Consider the following 25,875-nt stretch of genomic DNA (forward strand, 5'->3'; position numbering starts at 1 on the left):
TATCAAAATATCATTGCTACCCTGCTACCCTTATTTGTATCTGTTTTTTCGTATAAAAATATATAAAATACCAAAATCTAAAATGCTGTCAACTGCCATTTATCGATAGGTGCGCTAGAAAAATCGATTAAATAGATTTCAAATTTTGTTTTCTTATCAATTTTTCTTTTTTTATTTGAACAAGATTTGACTAAGCTTAACGTATTTGCACATTAAACTGTTCCACACTGGCATCAGCAATATTTTTATGTATTTCATTAACCTCTGCTTGCGTCATTGTGCGTTCCATATGGCGATAAACGATACGGAAGCAAACGCTGGATTTGCCCGTTTTCGGATGTTTAAATTTGTCCACTAAACTTATCTGAATAAAATGGAAAAACAAATCAATTATTATTTGCTTAGATATTTTTTATATAGAATTTACCTGTTCCACGACATCCCCCGCAACCGAACGAACCAAGTCATAAAAGTCGTTGGGAGAGAAACCTTCATTAACCTCCACATCAGGTGGCAGCCAAAAGGACAAGTCATTTGTGCATTGTGGATAGTGCGAAATAGGTTTGTACTTTGTTAGTTTCTGCAGATCCTGCTCACTGAACTGCGACAAGAATCCACTGTCGTTGGACCAAAACAATCGAATGTCAGGTATATCAAACAAAATCATGGCTAAGCGCTCCAAACCCAACCCGAAGGCATAGCCAATGGACTGATGCACACCCGCGTGTTGTAAAATCTCGTGACGCATAATACCGCAGCCGAGCACTTCTAGCCAGTTGTCCTTAAAGTAAATCTCCAACTCCCACGAGGGCTGAGTAAATGGGAAATACGTGTCCACCCAACGGTATTTGATGCGTGGCCCAAACAGATCCTTGGTAAGACCCACAAGCACATGCTTCATCTCATGCTCCATCAATTTGACGGCTTCCAATGTATGACACGGCTGTTTGGTTTGATCCATGAACTTGGAGGAGGGCAAAATCCGCTTTGGATTGGCTATCGAACCAGTCCACGTCTCCTCGAACAGCTCCAGGCCGGGATTACGCTCAAAGAGCTTATCTTTGGTAACCAGACGCACTGCATCGGCCTGATGGAACACTGGATAATGCGTGCTATCGATCTCATCGCGTCGATACACTTCTCCAACCACCAGAAAATTATCCAATCCACCCGAGATTAGCTCCACTTGATGGGCTGTGGTGTGGGCACGCAACAAATGCTGCTCATTGATGTAATAACAATCCGATTTCTGTCGACTCACATGATCACTGGGTATCAGTAAGTTGTCGAAATTCTGTTGCACTGTCACAACGGGATTCAATTTGTCGTATACTGAGAAGAGTGGATTTCCACGCTGATTGCGATACGCGGCATAGAAATAGTTAACAATACGCTGGCGTATAATCGACAGTGGATGATCTTGTTGCAGATGCTTATTCATTCCCAGATGCGTCAATATTTTGGGCGTTACATTCGTCCAGCTGTCAGTGGCGTACGTGCCTCCATTGATTTCCAATTGTGATTGGTTGTTTGGTGTCACTATTTTACTGGCCTCCTCGGCAGCGCTGCTGGCCAACAAGCGTCGCGAACAGAGCCTTGCACTATGCACTGTGCGCAGTGTTAATAACATTTTCATGCTGTTTATTTTTTATTTATTTATTTAATTGACAGAAAGTAGGTCTATTGCATTATTTACTATCTATTACAAAACAACAGCTGTTTGTGTTATCGATGCGCGTGCGTCGTTCGGGTCGATAATTCTACAATATAATTCTATCGATACGTACTGATTTGGATGTTATTAAGCAGGGCTGCATTTCGTTATCAAAATCTATCGACTTCAAATATTCAACGTTGTGAAGATTAAGCTGCTTGAGCAGTGTGTAGTTAATATTAATTGTATTTTAATATTAATTAAAATGCAGTATTATTTTAATAATTATTTATTTAATACAAAAACATCAACATTGATATATGCCTAATTTGTTTCATTTGTAATGGCAAACTAATAGAGAATATATGATGATTACAGATCGGAGCATAAATATATGCCATTTAAATTATAACTTCGCTTTTGAGATGCTTCTTGTATTGGAATAGAGGTGTTGTGAATAATTAAATGAGGTTGAACGGCTGTGTATGATGATGATTTTAGACCAATGGATAGCTGGCAGCTGTGGCAATACCGCACTGATTCTTCGCATTACGCGTCATCTTGATGAAGCCCTTGTCACCCCAGGTGGTGCCCCAAGAGTTCTTAACCAACCAGAAGTCCTGGCCATTCTCGTCTGTGCCAAAGCCAACGGCAAGCACACCGTGATCCAAGTTCTGGGGATCGCACTGTGGCTCATTGTAGACGCCCTCGGAGTAAAACTGGAATGATTCGTGCGAGGCATCGATGGCAACTGAAACGGGTCCAATAGTGGCAACTGCCTCAGCCATTTTCTTCTCATTGCCTTGAGGAATATCAACAAAGCCGCGATCTGTGGCTCCAACGGTGTCCTTGTTGAAGTGGCAGGAATCATCAATACCCTCATAGGCATAAGACTTCTCGGTGTCAATGCCACCATTGTCCTTGATGTAACGGAAAGCGTTGTCCATCAGGCCACCGTTGCAGCCATTGTTACCATACGAGGTGGAGCAATCGACCAGATTCTGCTCGGACAACGACACCAAGGCGCCAGTCTTGCGGAAATGCTGTCCCTCCAAAGCGCCAGTGCTGGAGAATGCCCAACAGCTGCCGCAATGTCCCTGATCCTTGACCTCAGTCACAGCGCCCTTGGTGCGCCAATCCACAGAGTTGGGCAACTTCACATGCTCGGGCGAGATGAATGTGATGCCTGTGAAGCTGGGATCCGTCGAGCTGCAAAAGCGAATGCCAATCAGAAAAACCTGATTTCCAAGTCGTTTGCAAATTGATGGTCATTAAAGTAACTTACCGCAGCTGCTTGAGCAGTGTGTAGTTAAAGCCATTCATCGTCTGATGGAACTCGTGATGCAGCATATCCGCATACTTGTTAACGGCCATCTTGTAGCTAACTTCGCCGGCAGCATAGCGCTGATTGTGCTTGGCAATCTTATGCTTGTTCTCATTGAAGATCTTGAGGCGGAAACGCTCCTCGGTCTCATCGAGATAGTTCTTGCGATGCTCCAGCTGCAATGCGAAAACAATAACATGAAATACTTGAAATACAAAGAGTACAACAATTCATTTGCTTATCATGTACGACGTCTATCGCAAGACGAGCGTGTTAAACAACAATATGTTTACCTAGTACACACTATGTAGATTAGATAGCACAGCAATCTACATTTGCTGCACTTGGCCCGTGAAGAAGTTCACTTAATTCGAGAGCAGAACCGGCTTAGATTTAGTTGCCACGATTGATTTTGTTTTAACGCCCTTATGCGCTGATAAGACGCTCTAATTCTTATCGGCCAGCTATGACACAGGTGTTGGTGTTGTCAACGTAGCACGGTGGCAAACATAAAATTAAACGATAGCCATAACAAGATTTTACGACTCTGTCAAAAACGGAGGTAGAAGTTGTAAATGAGCCCATAAAATCGTAAAATGCCTGAATTGAATGCTGTAGTCAACTAGCAGATACCCTAGAGTATCGAGAATACAGTATAAAGATACATATAGTAATGTATTATTCCCTCTACACATTGAATGCGTTCGCTATGCAAATGTTTGATTAGAGTGCACAGTAAAAACACACTCTTTGGACCCGTACAACATGCGCAAACAAAGAACAATTGGCGCTCAAATGAAGCCGCATAACAAAGTTTTTGTCATTGTTTGTTTCCATTAATGCTGTCACCCTAGACTTGCGTTGCGTGTCTCTTTTTTTTGGGAAGTTATTCGACTGTAAATTGCATATAATTGATATAATTGCTATGACTGCTGCGTGGCACCATTTTCGGACTTGTCAACTGTGAATATAAAATTCTAACGAATTCCAGACTCATTTTTATTGATTTTTTGAATGAATTTCGCACATTTATTACAAAATATATAGTTTGCGTTAAAAATAGACTATGCGGTTCAGTTCAATACAAAAAAGGAAGATACAACACAAACTTAAAATAGTAATTAAATGCACGTGCTTATAAATACGCAACACACACATACGAGATGCGACTGTATAGGTGTTGATTTTTTTATTATACAATTTACTGCTGCTTTGCACTTTAGTCGGTTACTGTTTGTGTTTAAATACAATAAAAGTTCGATGCAGCCACATGTCTTGAGTATCTTATAACTACAAAAATGTAGCTAAACTAGAATTACAGGATAATTTTGTTGTACATATGTATATCGTGTGGGCTTCTCATTTTCGCTACAGTCGCTCCATTTCAATGGAGGTGCTATCGTTTGCCTCTACAATAGGAGCATTTGAAACCAATGCAGTTGCTTTGGCTGACGTTGTGGGCTCCTCTATTGATGGAGCAGCCGCTGCCTCCAGTTCTTGGTACTCGCGACGCTTCCGTAGAATGAATCGCAGCACAAAGCCATTGATAATGAATATTGCGATGACAAACACGGTTGGTACCACAACATCCACGGTTATATTTAAATCACTCGTGTGGGCCATAATAATAATGGTAATAATAATACGTGGTTTATTTTATATAATAACTGTCTGCTCGACTTATGTAGTTGGCTTTAGCACGTTTTTCCAAATGACGCGCGTGCTTTGCTTTGGCTTTTGATTTTCCTTTAATGTGTTTCTCCTTCACTCTCTCGCAGTATAATTTCGGCGCGCGCACTATATTGTCCCCCTCTCTCAGGAACTCTCTCTATCACTCTCTTTCTTGCTACGAGCTAACGGAGCGACTGCCTGTCTACTTGCGCTGAGAGTCGAGCGGCTAATAACAAAAATAGCAGCCTGACTTTTTTCGTTATGCGCACTGTGCACGCTATATACACGCACACAAACATACAAGCTACGCAAATAAATGTGCATGTGTATGTGCATGAAGATTTAATCATTAGGGTCTTTCGTTGTATGTGTGTAAACATGCAGGGGTCGAAACGGGCAGAACGAACAAAACAACCGGTTTTCTCAAAAAAGAAACCAACTGATTTATTAGGATATCTATTCAAATACGAACAACACATGCACAGCCTGCATGTGTATTCATGTATCGAAATAAACCAACCGGTTGTAGCATAATAAAATGTATATCGATATCACACATATGTATTTATATATCGCGCGCCCACTTGTTAAACTTTTGCCTACTTATTTTCGCGCACTTTGCAAAATCGGAGAGAGCGAGCGAGAGCGAATGGAAGCTTCTTTGCGGTAAAAGAGCAAATACAACTGAGCAAAAACAAACAGCATACAAGTGATAAGCAAGCATTTTTTATTTTAACAAGAGTCACACGCCATTGCGGGGACTGTTTTTTGTTATTGTTCAGTTTTTTGTTTGCGAATTGCGCACACAAATTGAATGAACTGGAAAAATAACATCTTAATAAGCACATGATGATTGACAGAGTTTGGGGGGTCGCATTTCACACGCTTATCAGCCTGCGAGGCCGACTCACCACTGCCTTGCTCTTTCATTATTTTGATTATTATTATTATTGCTCTAGTTCATCGGAATGTGCTCGAGTCAATAACATAATTTGCACACTCATCAATATTAATGACTATTGGCAATTTGTAATGTCTACGCACACATTTCACAATCTGTGTCCTCTTATTTTGCAAAGTAAGCATTTATTTTATGCGCGCCTGTTTGTATGCTATGAAATTTTGAATGCAAATATGGTTTAGAGTACAGCTCGAAAGTATGCAATATTTTTTGGTATTAATGCAAAAGTCGTTATAAATTGAAAACTGCTTATCAGTTTCTATATACTATGTATGTAAATAAAGCAACAGCAACTAGTCGGGAAAGTCTAGACAAAGTTGGAAGCTTGTCAATCGTTCTAGTCAGTCGATAAGCAGAGAGGCGAATTGAGCACAATTGCAAATAACACTGATAACGCTGATGGTTGATTATAAATACATACATACATACATACAAGAGTTCAAAGCGCTCTACGTCGTAACTAGCACAAAAGACAAAGACGGCATAAATACACAAAAAAAGAACAAAACAATGTTCAATGAGTCAGCAGTGCAAAATCACATTAATGTCAATATTGTGTTTGTTAATCGGTTGTTAGAAATTGTTCGCTGAATGAAGCCGCTATGCTTATCGCAATAAGCTGACTTTGCTTATCAATAGTGCTGTTGATCCGTACCGAGTTGAGCCGGGTACAAGAAATAAATGGAAGGCGGTTTAACAGTACATTTGCCTATCTATCATCTCATGTGACATTCTGCGATCTGTCATGTGAGCCGGCATGTGACTGGACGCGGCTTAATCAGCGATTTCAGCTGCAGCTGCGCAGTTGCAACAAAATGTTGCAATATTTGTCAGTGCATCTGATGCACATGACTCACACGAGAGTCCAAAACAATGTCATAAAATAATGAAAGAATGACACGGAACTAAACCGAAACAATGGCATTAATCATTAAAACTATAATGCATTCAAATCTCGCCACCTGTTAATTGTTGAGAGGTCCGATTTCGAAGATCGATATTGTTATTACTCACCTTAAACGCTTGCCATTCCTCTTTGATGACATCCGCAAACGAAACACCCTGTGCAACAGCCACCAGGGCCAAAAGAGCGATCACAAAGCGCATTTTCTGCAAAAGGGGGATAAACAAAACAGTAATTAAAATAAAATCATACGAATAATTATCTATCTAAGCTTCAATTCAGTTGAAGTCTGACTTGTCTGCGTTGACATCACGTGATGAGCTTTTACATGCCAGCAAAAGCTCAACCATTTTTGTATAAACAAACCAAATTCAAGCTAAATTCTGATGAAATAATAAAATAAAGAATGTTTTCTGCTGCGTTTACAGTTAATTAACATGAGCCGCACACATGGGCAAAAAATTAAGAAAAGCAAGTCTCCGACCTTTCACTTGTTCATTACATTTTCCCACTTTTTTCGACTTCGAAACTGAGCTCCGTTATCTTTCTTATCTTACATTTGCCTCTGTGTGTTTTTACGTTTTTTTGTCGTAAGTACTGTTTTGTTTGAGCCAATTGCGAAATGTATTTGTTATACTTTTTGTAATATTGCCACAATTATGCCAAGTTCGAGGGCCACCAACAAACAGGTTTTGCAAACGTTTCAAAGCTGAATCAGAAATAACAACAAACAACAGGTAGAAAAAAACCCCAAGCGAATTGATAAGCGGCATAGAAAGAGAAAATAGGCCAAAGCAGAAGAGTGAAGCAGCTGTTGAAAACAAAATGCGCAACAGCAACAAAAATAATAATGGCGTCCAGAGCAGAGCGCAATAAACAAAGACGCCAGCCAAAGCAAAACACGTAGGAAGAAGAAAGTAGAATAGAATGGAATGAATAGAAGAAAATGTCTACACAGCTGAGAGATGCTGCTAGAACTTGTCAGACAAAAAGAGAGAGAGAGAGAAAAATACGGAAGCAGGTAAACCCACAGACAATGGAAATAATGGAGACTTACTTTGGATCAGACAACAAAATTAAGTCACGACGCACTTTATTTAAACAAACAGTATGCCCCTTCTAACAAGAAACAAATGACGAAGTGGCTTAGATGTAGCTGTTATATTTGAATTATATAGTATATTAATATTGCTTACCTACTACTTGAAAGTCAGTCTCGAGTTGAATATTAATTACTGAACAATTGCGACTTGACAATAAAACCAACAGCTAACACTTTGTGCAGGCAGAATTGAAATAATTGTTTAGCTTAATCTGCGCTAGCTCCACTCTCGAACACTTTTCGTTGTTTAATAAAACCAATTGCAAATTGTTGTTGCGAAGAAATCTTTTAGCAGGGCTGGAGTAGCTTCGATTATCGAATTATCATTATCGAACTGATAATCGATTTATTATTGCAGTTTGTTTTATACGAGTATGTTTTTCGGTCTCAATCCGCTAACGTCAGAGGTGAACAAACTTTGAGAGCATCATGAATGCGTTTGATCGGTTTATTCTAATTTAATTTATTTGAGCCAATATAACAATTGGGTATATTAAACGAGTCTTTTGACTGAATGTTGACAATATGTTAACACTCTGTTATACCACTGTGTGGTGGTAACTTTGTTTTGGTATTATACCACTAGTACTTTTTATTATATTCTGTGGTCACACTACGCCACTGTCAAAATAATTTGCTCCGTCATCCGCTGAGCAGGCGATTTTTGATTAAAAAAGGATTCCCAAATTATTAATATTTCTCACATTATATATCCAGTAAGTACAACTACGCCAACAAATACTGAGCACACGAAAACGGAATAATAATTAAATTGATTGCAGCTCTCGAGAAGCAATCGCATCATGTTTGGCAGACAAAGCGGATTAGGCAACTCGAACAGCTCGAATCTTGTAGAGTTTCGCGCTGGTCGCATGAATACGGTCGGCAAAATGGTTCATCCCGATGCACGCAAGGGTCTGGTCTACATGACCCAAAGCGACGATGGCTTAATGCACTTCTGCTGGAAGGATCGCACCAGCGGCAAGGTCGAGGACGATTTGATCGTCTTCCCCGATGATTTTGAGTACAAACGCGTAGATCAGTGCAAAACTGGTCGCGTCTATGTGCTTAAATTCAAGACGAGCTCACGTCGCATGTTCTTCTGGATGCAGGAGCCCAAGTCGGACAAGGATGACGAGCACTGCCGTCGGATCAACGAGCTGCTCAACAATCCGCCATCGGCACATCAACGCGGTGGCGGCGGCAGCGGAAGCGAAGGAAACGATTTGCAGTACATGCTGAACAATATGTCGCAGCAGCAGTTGATGCAGCTGTTCGGTGGAGTGGGACAGATGGGCGGCCTCAGCTCGCTGTTGGGCCAGATGAAGTGAGTTCATAGGATAAGATAATTGAATTTGTTACTAATGCTTTTTCTTATTAAGTTCACGCACGCCACCATCACGCAACGCTGCGTCCTCTGGAGGTGGCGCCGCTCTGCAAACGCCTGAGAACGTGAGTCTACCACGCCCACCATCTGCGCCCACCAAGGGTTCCAAGTCCGGTAGCAGTCGCAGCAGCAGCAATCAGCAGAGCGATTCAACAGGCGGCGGCAGCGCTGCTAGTCAAGGCGGCGATGTTGATGCTTCTGGTAAGAAAAGTACTACAACAACTACATCAGCAGCAACACCAACTGCAACAGCAACCACAACTGCAACCACAAGTGGCGCCTATGCAAATCCATTCCAAGCCTATTTATCGAATCTCTCCCCCGAACATGGCGCAGGTCGTTCACTCAATATCGATCTATCGACGGCACTGTCGGGCGCCGATGCCATCAATCAATTGATCGCCGATCCGGAGCGCGTCAAATCGCTAATCGTCCACTTGCCCGACTCTGAGGATGGCGACGAGGATCGCAAGCAGCAGATCAAGGATCACATCAGCTCGCCGCAATTTCAACAAGCACTCGCACAATTCTCCAACGCTTTACAGTCGGCACAACTCGGCCCGGTTGTGAAGCAATTTGAGTTGTCCCCCGAAGCTGTTGCCGCTGCTTATTCCGGAAATCTGGAGGAGTTTGTGCGTGCGCTGGAGAAGAGTTTGCCAGCTGGTGCCACAATGCAGGAGGGCAAGGATGCCAAGGAGACTGCTGCGGCTGGAGAGAAGAAGGGCGATGCAGAGCCGCAGGTCAAGGATGAGGCTGCCACATCTGCCGAGCAACCAGAGGAGAAGCAAAAGTAGTTTAAGCAAATACTACGAAAAAATATATATATACCCGCAAATCCCCATTTGAAATGAAACCATAATTTTTCACTTGCTCCAAAATAAACTAATTGGCCATGCAAATGTTTTTTGGTTTTGTATCTTGTGGATCGACAAGTGTTGCTGGAGTTAAGCTGAAATTCATTTGTTGCCCTTGACACTTGATTTGGGCTGCATACAAATGGCACGCACTGTTTGGCTCGCTCTTACTCTCCCTCTCTCGCTCTTGCCTGCGCTCACGCGCCGCCGCTCTCTCATCAAGCACACACAGATACACACACACACACGCTTGCATGGTTTGCGAATACTTTTGCGAGCAGCAGATACAATGTGTGTATTTATTCAACTTCAAACGGGCAAACCGCGCGTTCGCTATTTCGCTTGTTTTTGATTTTGATATTGAATCTTGATCTCTTCAATATATCACAAATATATAATAATAATCACAATAATAACGCGTTCATCTATATGCACAGAAAAGTGGTTATTTTGTTCTTGAAAACAACAAAATAAAAAGAAATTTGCTGCTGCGTTTTGCGTCGTAAGTTTATGTTTTGTATGTTGCTGTTGTTGCTGCTGCTGCTTTCGTTTTGCAGCAAGCTGCTTCCAGTATAAAACATATATGTATATCTATATATGTATGTACGTACAAGTGTGTTTACTGTTACTGTCGTCGTTTTTTTCTGCCTTTCAATGCATGACTGCGCGCCGCATTGTTGAGAAAAGCTTTTCCCTCTACAGCAGTAAGGCAAAAACCAAAAAAAAACGAAACGAATAAAAACTTAGCTCGACGCGGCAATAACAAAAATGTACAACAACAAAAAATAACAACAATTAACTGTAGTGGCAGAGCGGCCACCCAGCTGTGCTGGTATTGGTGAGCATGAACCAGCGACCGTCGCTGTCGCTGTCGTTCACGTTGTCTCTCTCTTTGACTCACTCGCACTCGCACTAACACACACTCACACACGCACGTACACTTGTACATAAAAGCTTGCATAAAAAAAGTGTATGGAAAAAGTCAGCGGTTGCAAATTTTGTTGTTAAGACAAATAAACAGAAAGAACGAAAAAAAAGTAAAAATCGAAAGAAATTCGCAAGTTTGTTGTTCGCATGTGCGAATATGTGCGTGAGAGCGAGATGGAGCTAGTTAATGGCAGAGAGCAAAAGTTACTTTATCCCGGTAACGATCTGGCAACACCAACAACACCAGCAGCAACAACAACAGCAGCGCAGCAAAAGAAATTGCGTTGCGGCAATCGCAACAATTGGCAGCAGAGTAAAATAAGTTTGAAAAATTATTCGATTTAACAGCCGACAACTACAACAACAATTAATTTAATCGACAGTTGATAAATAAAAAAGGAACTTACATTTAAAACAAGATAAAATTGAAAAGAAATCCTCAAGGACAAACAAACAATTGACAAAAAACCGACCGGAATAATACACAAGCTGTTTTTAATGTGTAACAAATTTAAATTAAGAATTCAACCAACAACAAATCCCAATCGAAGTACAACAACAACAATAACAACAGCACAACACAGCGAACGACTTGTCGCTGAAAGCAAAATCTAAAAAGCGCCGCATCAGCTGCAATTGTGCGATAAGGTGAGCAAACATTGTATGTACATATACATACATACATATACTTTATGAATGTGTATGCGTGAGTTTGTGTCGCTGGTCAGTTGCGGTAAAGGAGAGAGTGCGAGTGTGAGAGGGACAGCAGTGCCGAGTTTGTCTTCGCATATTCTAGAACAGCTGCAGAAATTTCTGCACGCCCACGCGCCTGGCACTCGCGCGCCATTTTAGCTAACAACTTTCTCAAGGAAGTTGGAGCCATAACAAAGCTGTGCACACAAACACATGCATACAATGATGCAAACACACACAAGCACATTATGCTGTAATGGCGCCTGAGCATATGCTATACCAGTTTCAAGAGACAGCTGTGCAAAAGAGATGACCATATATGAACGTATGTAGGTACTGTAGAAGCTCCGCTGCTGTGTGAGACAACTTCTGTTTATGTTTTGGTAGAAAGGTCACACGGGCAATTTTCTTCGTGTTTTTCGCATATGAAAGTGCATTATTGCACGTAGGAGTATGTGTCTATGTGTGTTTTGTATATTCCAATAAATTTGATTGAAGGACATTTGGCAAATAAAAAGCGCACGTTTCTGCAACTCAATGTACACGAGACAGGTTTGTACATATTTAACCCTTTCTGCCCCATTCTGATACTTTCACTGTCAACCCAACCACAAGTTTAGCGCTATTTCATCAGGTTATGCAAACAGAGAGGAAAATGTATTTAAGCAATTTCCAATATGGCCGACGTGGCCTGAGGTAAAAACCCACGCAATTTTCGGGTAAAAAGCGCTCAGAAATCAAAGTGAGAAGCTTTCGTATTCTAGACTGACATTGAACTTGAATGACAGCACAAACACTTACATACAGACATCCACAGTTAAAAGTATATAGTATACACTATTGAAATATGTGTGAGTTGGTAGTTTGAGAGGATGCTGCAACAGCTTTAAGCTGCTGCTTTCACCAATTGCAGACCTGCATCTCAACAGTTTGTTGTTTTTATCTGCACTCCACCACAATCGATATGTTGTTATTGTAGTTGTGACACACACATAAGCACATGTACACTATCAGCCATTTGCCCGCCATTTTAAAAGTTTAACTCGAAGCTTTGGCTTTGCATACTCTCATTGACCACTGCACTTGCAGTGGGCGGGGGTTTTGGTGAACGAATTTTAAGCATCTCTCTCTCTTTCCCCTTGTCATCGAACAAGTGCTGCTGGTGGGAGAGAGTAAGTTAGTGAGTGTTTGAAAAAAGAAAAGCCAATCGCCAAATGAAAGTGAAAAATCTTTGTTTTGCTCTATTTTGTCGCTTGTTGACTAAAGTAAACATCTGTTTAACCCTTATGTGGTGAGTCTCACTCATTACCAGTGTGACCAGATGTTCGTTACTTTGGGTTGCGTACTGGGCATTCAACAATGCAATTATAAGGAGTCTGTATAGTCCTCCCCACTACTCCCTACACACCTCCTCCACAGCCCCAGCGACTGGCACAATTTTGCTCGACAGCAGATGATTTTCCGGTTTGCCAAAGCAGCGACTGACTGCAAAAAAAAGACAAGTAAGAAAGCTGCAGTCGAGTGTGTTCGACTCTGAGATACCTGTTACTAATTTTGACTCAAAGCAAAATACTTTTCTAGGCAATTTAGATATTCCAATATATATTATAATTCGTAGGAAAATATATCATTATCCAATACCCATTTTAAATAATCTCAAAATATGTACATATGTGTATGAAAACTGATCGCTGAGTTGCTTCAAAATCATAAAAATATTTAAAAAATTTCAGCGTAAAACTAAAACATTTCATGCGAATATTTTAGAAGATATACCTTGAAATATATTACACATCCATATTAGATTATATTTTTAACTGGATATTATTTTTACTATATAATACTATATCTTGAAAAAGTGTTTGATTTTGTTGTACAGTTTATTTGCACTTGAAGGATTTTATCAAATTCTCAACTAAACTGCTTAATATTATATGAATGAGTCCTGCTAGCAAGTGTGATTACTCAAGCTTTTATTTTCTCTGCACGCTGTAAACAAGAAGGCCATGGCTAAATATATTTACAGCTACCTCCCGCTATCGTTGCTTATATTCCTGCTGGCGTTAAGCTATAATACCCTTCTTATTTAACGGATAGCGGGTATTAAAAAGTTTGTACCCAAAACTGGTTTTTTCGCCAACAGGCGAAAAGACGGCAAACGAGATCCCAATGCGCTGCCCTTTTTATTTTTCTTTTCTTTTTTTTTTTGGGCTGCAGTAGTCATTGTGCAAAGAGAAGACAAATCAGTGTAGTTTTTGTTTTACATATTTAAAGCTTAAGTTTTAATTTTGGGCAATTTGGCTTAGAAATCAACAGGCTTTATGGTAATAAAACGAGACAGAATAAATGCCACTATAATCGTGGCACAAACGAAACAAAAGGCAAACGTGTAGAAGCTCTCCTCCGTAAAGATGTCGGTGAAAGCAGGAATATCCTGATAGATCTGCTCAATGACCGCCAAAGTGCCCTTGTGTTTCTTCACCATGATGATGTCTCCAGAGGAGTATTCACTTCTTTTTAATTGCCTTCTTGCCACCACCAGCACCGCCACCCAGCTTTTGTTTTTCGGCTTTGGTTAGCACCTTATTGGTAATTTCCTCAGGCGGCGCTAAAGTCGAGACGTGTTGGTTACAAAGTTGCAGGAGTTCCAGAGTATTCAGATTTGCACTGTTGAAGCGAATCTCCTTGACTTTGGCTTGCTCTGTAATTAAACAATAGAAATTTACTATTAAATTCATTAAAGAAAATGGAGTTCATACCTTGTGCTGAATCGATAAGCGAGAACTTGATAAACGCTGGCGATCGATCGCAAACAATTTCCGGTTTGACAACGCACTTGGGATTTGATAGCGACACTTTCGGAGTGGAGAGCAGGAACAGAAATTCACTATAGAAAAAAAACAAGAAAAACGATATTTATTATAAAACAGCTTTATGACCGTCAGTCAATAAGAATAATTCTATATGTTTAACTATTATATAGCTGATTCATTTGCTTGCTTGCAGCTGTCTCTGTTTGTGGAAATAAAAGCAACGCCTCAAACTGACGCCGACACCGACTAAAATGTCAACGGAGCGGGAGCTGGCGGGGGGAACAGCTCAGCTCCATACGCTGCCGTTGACATTTCAGCCCGATTTGGGCACTGCATTGCAGCTGAATTCCGTTGGCATCATTGGCAAGGTTTATGGTAAGTGCTAACAATTCATAATCATTTAAATCATTTTACTGCACATCTATTATTTTTGTATTTTATATATATTTCAACATATTCGTTTTATATTTATATTTAATACATTTTTGACTAAGCACTTTTTGTTCGTGAAAATCTTTACCATTTATTTGCGTTGTACTGCGCATGTTTCATAATCGATAAACCATCTGGGTGTTGGGAAAGCGCTTTTCCAACCCTATTCATTACCCGCCTTCTTTCCCACTCCCACTCACCGTGTGGATTTTACATTTTCCGCAAATGGATCAAACTGCACTGTTATGCGTTTGACGCCTTTCAAATTAACGCTCTTCAGCTGCTTGCCAATCGCCGAAACAATGCCACCAGAGCGGCGGAGTGTGCCGGAAAACGGCACCGACATTTCAAATGCAATTTGTAAACTATTAGTTAATTTGTTTAACGAAAAACAATTTTTTTTGTACAATTGGTTTTGTAACAAACACGCTCAGCTGGAGAGACCGCAAGAAGTATCGATGACAGAATCGATGCTTTTGAAATATTCAGTATCGATTCGTAGTTTTGTTGGCAAATAAGATAAATTAATAAATGAATGGTTAAGAATTAGATAATATTAGATACATTAGAAGAATGTAAAACCTATTTAATTTATAAAATAGTTTTAAGGCTTTTTTCGTTTTTAGCAGACATGCATATCTAAAAATTTGGTATTTTAGGTTAAAAATATACCAAAAATACTACTTCTAAAAAATGTTCAAACTGATTAACAGACTCTGGACATATTTTTTGTTTCCATTTCATTGTTATTTACCTAAATTTTAAACAATTTAATTGTTTGAAAACAAATACAAATAAAAATGTTCTCTACTCTGCGAGCATTGTCGGAAGAGAGAAAAATGTCAGATTAGGCTCAATGCTTATTGTACAACACTGTACATGCGATCTGGCAACCTTGTTATTGCCATTTTGGCTTTAACAGCGCCAATTTGAGTTAACATAAGACTTATGGTTTATGATTTAATGGCTGTTCAATAATCAAATAAATTAATTGATGCATAAGAAATGGTTGGGATGACTTTTGTAAACAATTTTCAATTTAATTTGGAAAAAATGATGCACAGAATACGCCACTGTAACACGTCGCGAGGCGACATCCTATAGCCATCACTCTCATGCGCATCAACCCCCAAACCAAAGTGCTTTGCCCTCATTTAAGTGTGGTTAGCGTACAGTATGCGTCTCACTCACACACACGTCGCGAGTAAAATTTTTGTGTTTGCTGCGGGACGTCCAAGTGTGAAAAACTAAAGAAAATTGCATTTTTTGCATAATGCGCGACGTGAAAAGCTAACAAAAGTTATCAAAAAGCAAAATTGAATAGTCTGGCTAACGTCTGTGTATAATTTTGGCAGCGCATAACGTGTTCGGGTGCACAAAAAACGACGTCTCGAAAATATAAGAAATATACGTGCACACATTTTTTGCTGCCCAATCTAAAACGCATACAAAAGCATTTTCTTGCTGTAGAAGCGCCACCGAAGTTGTCGTCGTCGTCGTTTGTCCAGCGGAGCACCCAGCACACCAGAAATTTTCACACATACACATACATACATTGATGAGAGAACACCCACACATTCACTCACACATTGAGAGATCAAGATAAAAAGCATAAAAGAGAATTTGTTCTTTAGTTGTATTGCAAACACAACAAAAAAAAAACATACATACATATGTATATGTATATGTAAAAGCATATGTAGATGTACATATATACAAACATACATATAACGAAAGCTGTGCCTACATTTGTGTTCTTTTCCAATACTACAATAAAAAACAACAACTACAACAACAATAAGAATTGTAATAATAATTGAATAGAAATATAATAATTAACGAGACTCGACATTAAACTCAACGCATTTTTTTTATGTAAATCGCGTGGTTCTAAGTGCGAAAATTCCAAATAAATTCACATTGCGCCCATAAACAAAAACAAAAAGAAACAAATGCGAAAATCAACCAAACGAATAAAACTACTTTAAAGTGTGATAAGCAAAAGGCTGAAATCAAAAAAAAACAAAAAAAGTATAATAATTAGTAGGAACGAAAAGCATCAAATAAAAAAAAAACCAACAACTACAAGAACAATCAATTACATTTAAAATAGAGCAAAACCAACAAAAAACACTCGCAAACACAAAGACAAAAAAACAAAACACACCTTTGATACACTCTTACATTTCTTAAACAAACAAATAACTAGTGCAAAATGTATCCAGTTGGACAACGTAAGTGGGGAATGCAATGCAACTCAAAAATCAACCTACAAATCTGCCACATGTTATATACATATAGATAAGACCCCGCACAACCTCCCCCTTCATTGCAGTGTGATGTTCTACTTTTGCAAAGACAAACAAAAACACACAATCTTCGTCATTCGTAGTTCGTTAAATGCGAAATGAATGAATGCGTAAAACAGACGAGGACAAATCACTCAGACGAGTTTGAGTGACTGTAAAGTGCAATATGCCTCTAAGCTCCAAATAAATAGAAAGGAGAGGGAAGAGAAGAGGATTGCATTAGACTGCCAGACTTGTTGTGTTTGTAGGTGGGGCTTTAAGGCAGAGTGAGTGCGACAGACTGACAGACATTTGACGAAACATGTGCGCCAAACTGGGTCAACGACCGCCTCATAGTAGTTGAGTTCTAAGGCAGAGGAAGCGAGACAACGGCAATAAGGGGTCGCAATTCAATTGCTCCTTAAATGCGGAGTTGAAAAAGCATAACTCAAACAAAAATTGCGTCGCATTTTTGTTGTATTTGCGTCTTAGAGATAGATCGACGACGCCAGATGCGTTTTGTTTTTCTACAGATGACATAATACATAGATAGATTGTCGATAGTATGCAATTACATATATATTGTAAGTGGGGCATGGTGACTAATCTCGGCACAAATACACACACACTCTCAAACACACACTTGTGGCAGATTTATTGACAATTATATTGATAATAACTAAAGAAACGAATAAGTTGGGAGAAGCTGTAACTAAAATATTAATCGCACTCTCTCTATAAATATATACATATATATTCAACATTTTCTTTATCGCCTTCTCTTTCATTTTACATTTCATTTTTGTTTTTATTTATTCTTTTTATTTACCAAACAATGATTGGCCAATTGTTTTCTGTTTGTTTTTATTTACATATATTAATTTGGATTTTATTTTTGTGTTTATTTCTGACCATTTTGATTTTGATTAAATTTTCTTTTTATAGAGTCACAGTGGACCACCCCCTCGCCCACGCGGCCTCAGAGCCCCTCTCAGGCGCAGACTAGCTTCGACACGCTCACATGTAAATTTCTCTCCAACCAAAACCAAATTACTAAAAACTACTAAAACAAAAAAATCAAATTTTAAAATCTATAATTGAATTTGAAAAGCTAAACCAAACAATTGTTTATGTTCTTTAGTTGATGTTTGAACAAAACCAAATCTAACAAAAAAAAAACCAAAAAAAAGTTTACACTACTAACCCAAAATGTCTACACACGAATTTTCATAGTAATGTGCAAAATTTTTACTAACAATACTTTTTTTTAGTTCATGTAATGTTTGTTTGTCTCTATATTCATTTTACTTTTTTTTATTTCTGGAATGCAACGTGCAACTAAAACTTAAAAATTAAACCTACCACAAAAAAAAAAACACAACTAAAAATCTACACTTAAATCTCTACAAAGCGCCTTACCTGTTATAGCGATTAGAGTTTTAATATTCTCTTGAGTAGTGCAACAACAAAAATTTGCAATTTGTGCATGCAACGTTCTTAATTAGAGGATTTTTAATTGAATTTATTAGTGCTAGTGCTAGTCGCATAGCCCAATATATATATTTCACCAGATATTTGTTTTTCGCAAAATTGCAACTGCAAAGAAAATGCAATCAGACGACCAGTTGACTAATCAGATTCTTTGAACTTGCCACACGACACTTTGCAGCACCACCAACGCCCGGTTCTTCGGTAAATCCCACCGCTGTCACCAGCCCAAGTGCTCAGAATGTGGCTGCCGGAGGTGCCACTGTGGGTGGCGCTGCTGCCGCCGCTGCGGCTCAGGTCGCCTCGGCCCTTGGCTCCACCGGCAGCGTATCGGCGGCAATTGCCGCTGCGGCAGCTGCATCGCCCACCACTCAGCCGGACATGCCGGTGTTTACGTGCCCCCGACGGCCGAATTTGGGACGGGAGGGCAGACCGATTGTGCTGCGTGCGAATCACTTTCAAGTGACGATGCCGCGCGGCTTTGTGCATCACTATGACATCAACATCCAGCCGGATAAGTGTCCACGGAAGGTGAACCGTGAAATTATCGAGACGATGGTGCATGCGTACAGCAAGATCTTTGGAGTGCTCAAACCCGTATTCGATGGTCGCAACAATTTGTACACGCGCGATCCGCTCCCCATTGGCAATGAGCGGTTGGAGCTGGAAGTGACGCTGCCAGGCGAGGGCAAGGATCGCATTTTCCGTGTGACCATCAAGTGGCAGGCGCAAGTGTCTCTCTTCAATCTGGAGGAGGCGCTCGAAGGACGCACCCGTCAAATACCCTATGATGCCATACTGGCCCTCGATGTGGTCATGCGTCATTTGCCAAGCATGACGTACACGCCGGTTGGACGCAGTTTCTTTAGCTCCCCCCGATGGCTATTATCATCCCCTTGGCGGCGGTCGTGAGGTCTGGTTTGGTTTCCATCAAAGTGTGCGTCCCTCGCAGTGGAAGATGATGCTCAACATTGACGGTAAGTCAATTTGAAAGCGTTTAATGCCACTCGAACTAATTCAATTCAATGTCTTGCAGTTTCGGCCACTGCCTTCTACAAGGCGCAGCCGGTCATCGATTTTATGTGCGAGGTGCTGGACATACGTGACATTAACGAGCAGCGAAAACCGCTCACTGACTCGCAGCGCGTCAAGTTCACCAAGGAAATCAAGGGACTCAAGATCGAGATTACGCACTGCGGCCAAATGCGTCGCAAATATCGTGTCTGTAATGTAACACGTCGCCCTGCTCAAATGCAATCGTAAGTCGTACATTATCTGCACTGTAAAAGTCTCGTTTATCTAATTTGCATTTTATTGCAGTTTCCCACTGCAGTTGGAGAACGGCCAGACAGTGGAGTGCACTGTTGCCAAGTACTTTTTTGGATAAGTATCGCATGAAGTTGCGCTATCCGCATCTGCCGTGTCTGCAGGTGGGACAGGAGCACAAACACACCTACCTGCCCTTGGAGGTGTGCAACATTGTGGCCGGACAGCGATGCATCAAGAAGCTGACCGATATGCAGACATCGACCATGATCAAGGCCACCGCACGCTCGGCACCCGATCGTGAGCGTGAGATTAACAATTTGGTGAAACGTGCCGACTTCAACAATGACTCGTATGTGCAAGAGTTCGGTCTGACCATCTCGAATTCCATGATGGAGGTGCGCGGTCGCGTTTTGCCGCCACCCAAATTGCAGTATGGGGGACGTGTGTCGGGCATTGCCGGGCAACAGTTGTTCCCGCCCCAGAACAAGGTCAGTTTGGCTTCACCCAATCAGGGTGTCTGGGATATGCGTGGCAAGCAGTTCTTTACCGGCGTCGAGATTCGCATTTGGGCCATCGCCTGCTTTGCTCCGCAGCGCACAGTGCGAGAGGATGCGTTGCGCAACTTTACGCAACAGCTGCAAAAGATCTCCAACGATGCTGGCATGCCCATTATTGGCCAGCCCTGTTTCTGCAAATATGCCACAGGTCCGGATCAGGTGGAGCCCATGTTCCGCTATCTGAAGATAACGTTCCCAGGACTGCAACTGGTCGTGGTCGTGTTGCCGGGTAAAACGCCAGTTTATGCAGAGGTGAAGCGTGTAGGCGACACCGTCTTGGGCATGGCCACGCAGTGTGTGCAGGCCAAGAACGTTAATAAGACGTCTCCGCAGACGCTCTCCAATCTGTGCCTCAAGATCAATGTGAAGCTCGGCGGCATTAATTCCATCTTGGTGCCATCCATTCGGCCAAAGGTCTTCAACGAGCCTGTCATCTTCTTGGGCGCCGATGTCACTCACCCGCCAGCTGGCGACAACAAGAAACCATCGATTGCCGCCGTTGTTGGCTCAATGGATGCGCATCCATCGCGCTATGCGGCTACGGTGCGGGTGCAGCAACATCGCCAGGAGATCATCCAGGAGCTGAGCAGCATGGTGCGAGAGTTGCTCATTATGTTCTACAAATCCACCGGCGGCTACAAGCCGCATCGTATCATACTCTACCGCGATGGCGTCTCCGAGGGTCAATTCCCCCATGTGCTGCAGCACGAGTTGACGGCCATTCGCGAGGCATGCATTAAACTGGAGCCCGAATACCGACCGGGTATCACCTTCATTGTCGTCCAGAAGCGCCATCACACACGACTCTTCTGTGCCGAAAAGAAGGAGCAGAGCGGCAAGTCGGGTAACATTCCCGCCGGTACCACCGTCGACGTTGGCATCACCCATCCCACGGAATTCGATTTCTATCTGTGCAGTCACCAGGGTATCCAGGGCACCAGCCGTCCCTCGCATTACCATGTGCTCTGGGATGACAATCACTTTGATTCCGATGAGCTGCAATGCCTCACCTATCAACTGTGCCACACCTATGTGCGATGCACACGCTCTGTCAGCATACCAGCGCCCGCATATTATGCGCATTTGGTTGCCTTCCGTGCCAGGTAATTGAATGAACTCTTCTACCTCTTTGAATGTTAGCGACTGAATGCATTCGTTTTGGCTTTTGTTAGATATCATCTGGTTGAGAAGGAACACGATTCCGGCGAGGGATCACACCAGAGCGGCTCTTCCGAGGATCGTACACCAGGAGCCATGGCACGAGCCATCACTGTTCATGCCGATACCAAAAAGGTCATGTACTTTGCCTAAAGAGTTACAGCATCAACAAACGACACCAAAAACACATCAGCATCAACACAATACACACAGCAACAACAAGAAATTTTCGAAAATGAATTCGAATAAGCAGCAGAAAAACAAGAGAAATACAAAAAAGTGAGAACGAAAAAGCCAAGCCGAAAGCATTAGAAATTAGGTTTAAAAGTAGTAAGTAAAGCAGATGATGAAAGAGAGAAGCCGGAAGGTCTGAAATAAACACATACACACACAACAACCACAGAACACAATATACACCAAGCAGAATACAACTGAATATGAAAGGGAATCGAATGTTATGAAAAGCACAAGTCAAAAACAAAATTCTCAAAAAAGCGTAGCGAAACAAATAAAAACATTACTAAAGGGAACAAAACGAAAGTCAAACAAACAACCACAACAACAACAACAAAACTGCAACACACATTTACGATGAAACTTTTTGTAATAGAATAAATTATATTTTTACACAAACTTGAGAGAAAAGAAAGAAAAAAAAAAACAAAACAAAAACACAAAAATGAAGACAAGAATTGCAAATAACCAAAGGTTTTTAGTATATCAAAAAACATGTTGCTGACGTTGCAATACACACACACACACACTTACACCACACAGACAAATACACACCCACACCAACAGCAATACCAACCACAAGACAACAATAACAAGAACAACTCGGATTCTCTGTACTGTGAACGAAAACCACCAACAACATGCATAAGGTAAAAACATCAGCAAAATGACAAAAACGAAACAAAAACCAACAACAAGCTTGACAAGCATTAAACGAGTGTAATAATAATTAGCATGTATTAATGTAATGCAAAACAAATAACTTCAATACTTCAACTCAAAGTCCAGATTGTGTAAAATTAATGGAGAGAATTGTGAAACTTTAGAACACATAAGCCGAAAGAATTACCAAAAAAAACAAGACAAAAAAGAAAAAAAAAATAATAAGAATATTAATCCAGAAAGATTAAGTATAACTCCAATTTCAACAAGGGACAAAACTTTTGGTCATACAATTACTAGTTATATTTATATATAAATATATATATTTAGGCAACTTATATGTAACTATATATTGTGTGCAGAAATCGAGAAGGGAAGAAAGTGAAAACTTTAGAACAAGCATCAGATTTCAATAATTTAAAAGTCAACAAAGTGAGTTTTAGCTTATAAGCAAATAATTTGAGACAGACATACATACACACAGACAATCCAAAATACACACACAACCATCTACACACACACACACACACACACACACACACACAAACGGCATATCAACCCAATGTCCATTTAATTTATGTACCTTTAAATTAGCTCATCTTATAAGTTGCATAATTTTTAATATTAATTGTAATTAACAAAAATATTACATGGTGTACGGGTCAAAAACAAACATTTCTTTTAGTTAATAGAACAAAAATAAGAAAAAAAAATCAAGAAACAGCAGCAGCTACCCAACAAATATCAAGAAGAGCATCAACAAAAATCGCATTAGTTTAGTTTTAATTTTAATTGTTTGTTTTTTAAATGCCAATCAAATGATATACACAACAAATGTACTTTTGTAAAGGACACAGTTCAAGTTAACATTATTGCTGATTTGCTATCTATCGAGTCGAAAATGCAGTGGCTCATTAATTTATATATATTTATATATAAACATATATTTATATATATATATATAGACATCTGTCCCTAACATACAAACCCACACACAAACAACATACGCATTATAAATTTAGTTAAAATTTTAAATTTTTTTTAAATATCTGCCAAGTAAACGTGTCGTATTCAAACACAACACACATACACACAAAAAAACACACACACACCACACTCGTATATGTGAGCATTATAAAATACATAAAAATATATATATTTTATTTTAAAATTACAAATTAGTTGTTAAACTTGACACAAGCGTTTGCTTTTGATTTTAAATTATTAATGACGAAAAATGATTATTTTTAACATGCCTACAACGATTTTTTTGTAGAAATGTTTTTAACAAGGGATTAAATTTGTACGATTATTTCAAGTAACGCAAACAAAAACCAATCATGATAATTTTAAGTGAATGTAAACAAAACAAAACAAAACAAATCAACAAACAACAAACAATGCAAATAATCTGCGGGGTCTCTTAAGTTAAGGATTCTTCAGCTCATGCACATACGTACATATGTGTGTCATGTATATGAGATATATGTATCCTTGTATTCTTGTATTGTATAATTGTAACTGTAATTGCTGTTTCGACAATTCTAATAATACTTGAAGTTTAAAGCTTTAAACAACAAACACGAAATAGTTTTAAAATGAGACGAGACGAAATACAAAAACCAAGCCTCAGTTGGAACTTGTGATGTAAGACGAAATAAAATGGGGCATATTAAATCCATATAATCCCGTACAATATTAACTACTAGTATATATACTACATATACATACATATACTATATGTGTGACAAGCTGATAGAAATTGCAATAAAATTAACTGTACTTTCCCAAAATCAAAAAACAAAAAAAGAAAAACACTCAAAACTCACTCATACAACAACAAAATTGAATGGTTTCTTCAATGTCGAAGCACATTATCTCTTATATATATTAAACATAGCAGAAACTGAGTTACAGTAGCAAAACGTAAACTGAATACCGAAAACAAAAAAAACCCAACTGAATGAAATACTTTTGCTCTGCTCAATCTCAATCTCGAGGCCGCCAATAACGAGTATATATAATATCGTATATATGTAGATAATACGTTTTTTTCTATTCACAGAACAGAAGTCACTATCCCAATTAGTGCTTCATCAACTTCTATGTGTCGAAATTAAATTGAGCTTTAACGTAAATGAAATAAAGTGGAATAAAATTATATGATTATGAAGAATAACAAACAATTATTACTTATAAATGTGCCGTTTATTGCAACTCAATGAATAATGAATAAATAGAGTCTAAGTACATATAGATGTCTACAATAATATACAAGTATATATATATATATATAGAGTACTTCATACAAACACATATATATACATGTATATATATATATATTTGCGGAATACATTAGAGCGAATAATGATATCGAAGCTAGAACAGCAATTGCACAACTCTTCCTAAAGGAAATAAAATTATGCCACAATTAAACAACAAGAACAACAAAAAACAAAATAAAATCAAAGGACTAAATCCAAGCAATTATATACTTATTGATATATATAGATGTATATGTGTGCGTAATTGTATACTCTACTCTTCCAATTAGTTCCACAAAACACACACACAAACACAATCCACATCCCGAGATCCAAAGTCGTCGTAGTGTTCCAACAAAACAAGTACATATATATTAAACCCTAGCTGAAATTGGATTAGTGAAAATCATAAAATTAATCGTAAAATCGTTAAAGTCAAAGGTATCAAGTATCGTCAGAAGCTTACAAATTACTTATATATGATATAAAGATAATGATCAATTTCAAGCCCCTTACTTTAAAGTCTAAACCAACATGCCGGGTAATTAATCAATAAAATGAGTAATTATTAATTATTATTTAAGAAAACAAAAAACAATGAGAAAAAAATACATTATTCGTAAAATGAGAAACGTAAGCAACGTCAAATATGGGAAATCTGTAACTTTGGTGATCTTTTTAAATGTTATTAGTAAAAAATACACAAAAACTTAAAAAAAAAAAAAATCAACAAAAACACAACTAATAAGTGAAACAACAAAACAACAACAAATCAAACAAGTTCTAAATGTGACTTAAAATACGACGTAAAACACTTTTCCACATATTAATATTAATATATGTATGAGAATCATCAGAAACAATTAATTTAATTAAATTGGAGTTTTCAGTAATACAAAGTAAAATCAGCTGTCTAACAATTAGTTTGTAAGAGCTTCAATACAAATAGTGCATATATGTATGTACATATACATACATATGTATGTATGTATATCAACTAATTCAATTAAGTTACATTTTATACAAATATTTCAAATTAGTTTGCAAATTTTTGCGGTTTTAAATTTTTTTTGAATTGCGTTTCAAAAACAAAGTTGAACAATGGCAATCCATATATATCCGCATATGTTAATATCAACATATACAGTGAGAAGAGAGCCAAATAACATATTCGATTGCATTAATTATAAAAAATAAAAACAATATACATATACACCTATTTTCTGTTCAAT

General features: G+C 39.2%; 7 protein-coding genes and 1 long non-coding RNA gene across 11 annotated transcripts; 3 read left to right on the plus strand and 5 right to left on the minus strand.

Annotated features, from left to right (window-relative positions):
- The first annotated feature begins 38 nt into the window (after positions 1-38).
- Positions 39-2,727, plus strand: LOC133841651 (uncharacterized). Its single transcript, XR_009894325.1, has 2 exons — positions 39-109; positions 185-2,727. It is a non-coding gene; the product is annotated as an uncharacterized LOC133841651 (long non-coding RNA).
- LOC133841638 (probable phenylalanine--tRNA ligase, mitochondrial) lies at positions 144-1,812 on the minus strand. Its single transcript, XM_062274264.1, has 2 exons — positions 428-1,812; positions 144-364 (listed from the first exon to the last, which is right to left on the minus strand). Exons 1-2 carry the CDS (start codon positions 1,634-1,636, stop codon positions 197-199), a joined length of 1,377 nt encoding a protein of 458 aa, XP_062130248.1. The 5' UTR covers positions 1,637-1,812; the 3' UTR covers positions 144-196.
- LOC133841644 (cathepsin L) lies at positions 1,928-7,875 on the minus strand. 2 transcript variants are annotated; one of them, XM_062274272.1, is made up of 4 exons: positions 7,715-7,875; positions 6,625-6,720; positions 2,940-3,154; positions 1,928-2,863 (listed from the first exon to the last, which is right to left on the minus strand). In XM_062274272.1, the coding sequence occupies exons 2-4, from the start codon at positions 6,715-6,717 to the stop codon at positions 2,152-2,154; spliced, it is 1,020 nt and encodes a 339-aa protein (XP_062130256.1). In that variant the 5' UTR covers positions 6,718-6,720; positions 7,715-7,875; the 3' UTR covers positions 1,928-2,151. The 2 variants fall into 2 exon arrangements, with proteins under 2 accessions (XP_062130256.1, XP_062130255.1); XM_062274271.1 differs by having other exon boundaries at positions 7,711-7,874.
- On the minus strand, positions 3,964-4,884 carry LOC133841649 (uncharacterized). Its single transcript, XM_062274280.1, has one exon. It carries the CDS (start codon positions 4,599-4,601, stop codon positions 4,347-4,349), a length of 255 nt encoding a protein of 84 aa, XP_062130264.1. The 5' UTR covers positions 4,602-4,884; the 3' UTR covers positions 3,964-4,346.
- A 315-nt stretch (positions 7,876-8,190) lies between the features above and the next one.
- LOC133841643 (proteasomal ubiquitin receptor ADRM1 homolog) lies at positions 8,191-9,902 on the plus strand. Of its 2 annotated transcripts, XM_062274270.1 has the most exons (4): positions 8,192-8,332; positions 8,399-8,943; positions 8,999-9,204; positions 9,340-9,902. In XM_062274270.1, the coding sequence occupies exons 2-4, from the start codon at positions 8,420-8,422 to the stop codon at positions 9,795-9,797; spliced, it is 1,188 nt and encodes a 395-aa protein (XP_062130254.1). In that variant the 5' UTR covers positions 8,192-8,332; positions 8,399-8,419; the 3' UTR covers positions 9,798-9,902. The 2 variants fall into 2 exon arrangements, with proteins under 2 accessions (XP_062130253.1, XP_062130254.1); XM_062274269.1 differs by having other exon boundaries at positions 8,191-8,332; positions 8,999-9,902.
- A 278-nt stretch (positions 9,903-10,180) lies between these two features.
- LOC133841636 (protein argonaute-2) lies at positions 10,181-25,369 on the plus strand. The gene is given in 10 exon segments (XM_062274262.1): positions 10,181-10,359; positions 11,133-11,432; positions 14,484-14,665; positions 17,956-18,033; positions 18,680-19,371; positions 19,373-19,475; positions 19,535-19,757; positions 19,819-19,873; positions 19,875-21,427; positions 21,497-25,369. Coding segments are annotated over 8 exon segments (2,967 nt in total). The 5' UTR covers positions 10,181-10,359; positions 11,133-11,432; positions 14,484-14,541; the 3' UTR covers positions 21,636-25,369.
- LOC133841650 (uncharacterized) lies at positions 13,642-13,962 on the minus strand. Its single transcript, XM_062274281.1, has one exon. The coding sequence runs from the start codon at positions 13,960-13,962 to the stop codon at positions 13,780-13,782; it is 183 nt and encodes a 60-aa protein (XP_062130265.1). The 3' UTR covers positions 13,642-13,779.
- LOC133841648 (large ribosomal subunit protein mL53) lies at positions 13,959-15,180 on the minus strand. 2 transcript variants are annotated; one of them, XM_062274278.1, is made up of 3 exons: positions 14,923-15,180; positions 14,237-14,364; positions 13,959-14,178 (listed from the first exon to the last, which is right to left on the minus strand). In XM_062274278.1, the coding sequence occupies exons 1-3, from the start codon at positions 15,066-15,068 to the stop codon at positions 13,985-13,987; spliced, it is 468 nt and encodes a 155-aa protein (XP_062130262.1). In that variant the 5' UTR covers positions 15,069-15,180; the 3' UTR covers positions 13,959-13,984. The 2 variants fall into 2 exon arrangements, with proteins under 2 accessions (XP_062130262.1, XP_062130263.1); XM_062274279.1 differs by lacking the exon at positions 14,923-15,180 and adding an exon at positions 14,788-14,828.
- Positions 25,370-25,875: the final 506 nt, after the last annotated feature.

The sequence above is a fragment of the Drosophila sulfurigaster genome, chromosome 3 (assembly GCF_023558435.1).
Source record: "Drosophila sulfurigaster albostrigata strain 15112-1811.04 chromosome 3, ASM2355843v2, whole genome shotgun sequence".
In the NCBI taxonomy this organism is placed as follows: domain Eukaryota; kingdom Metazoa; phylum Arthropoda; class Insecta; order Diptera; family Drosophilidae; genus Drosophila; species Drosophila sulfurigaster.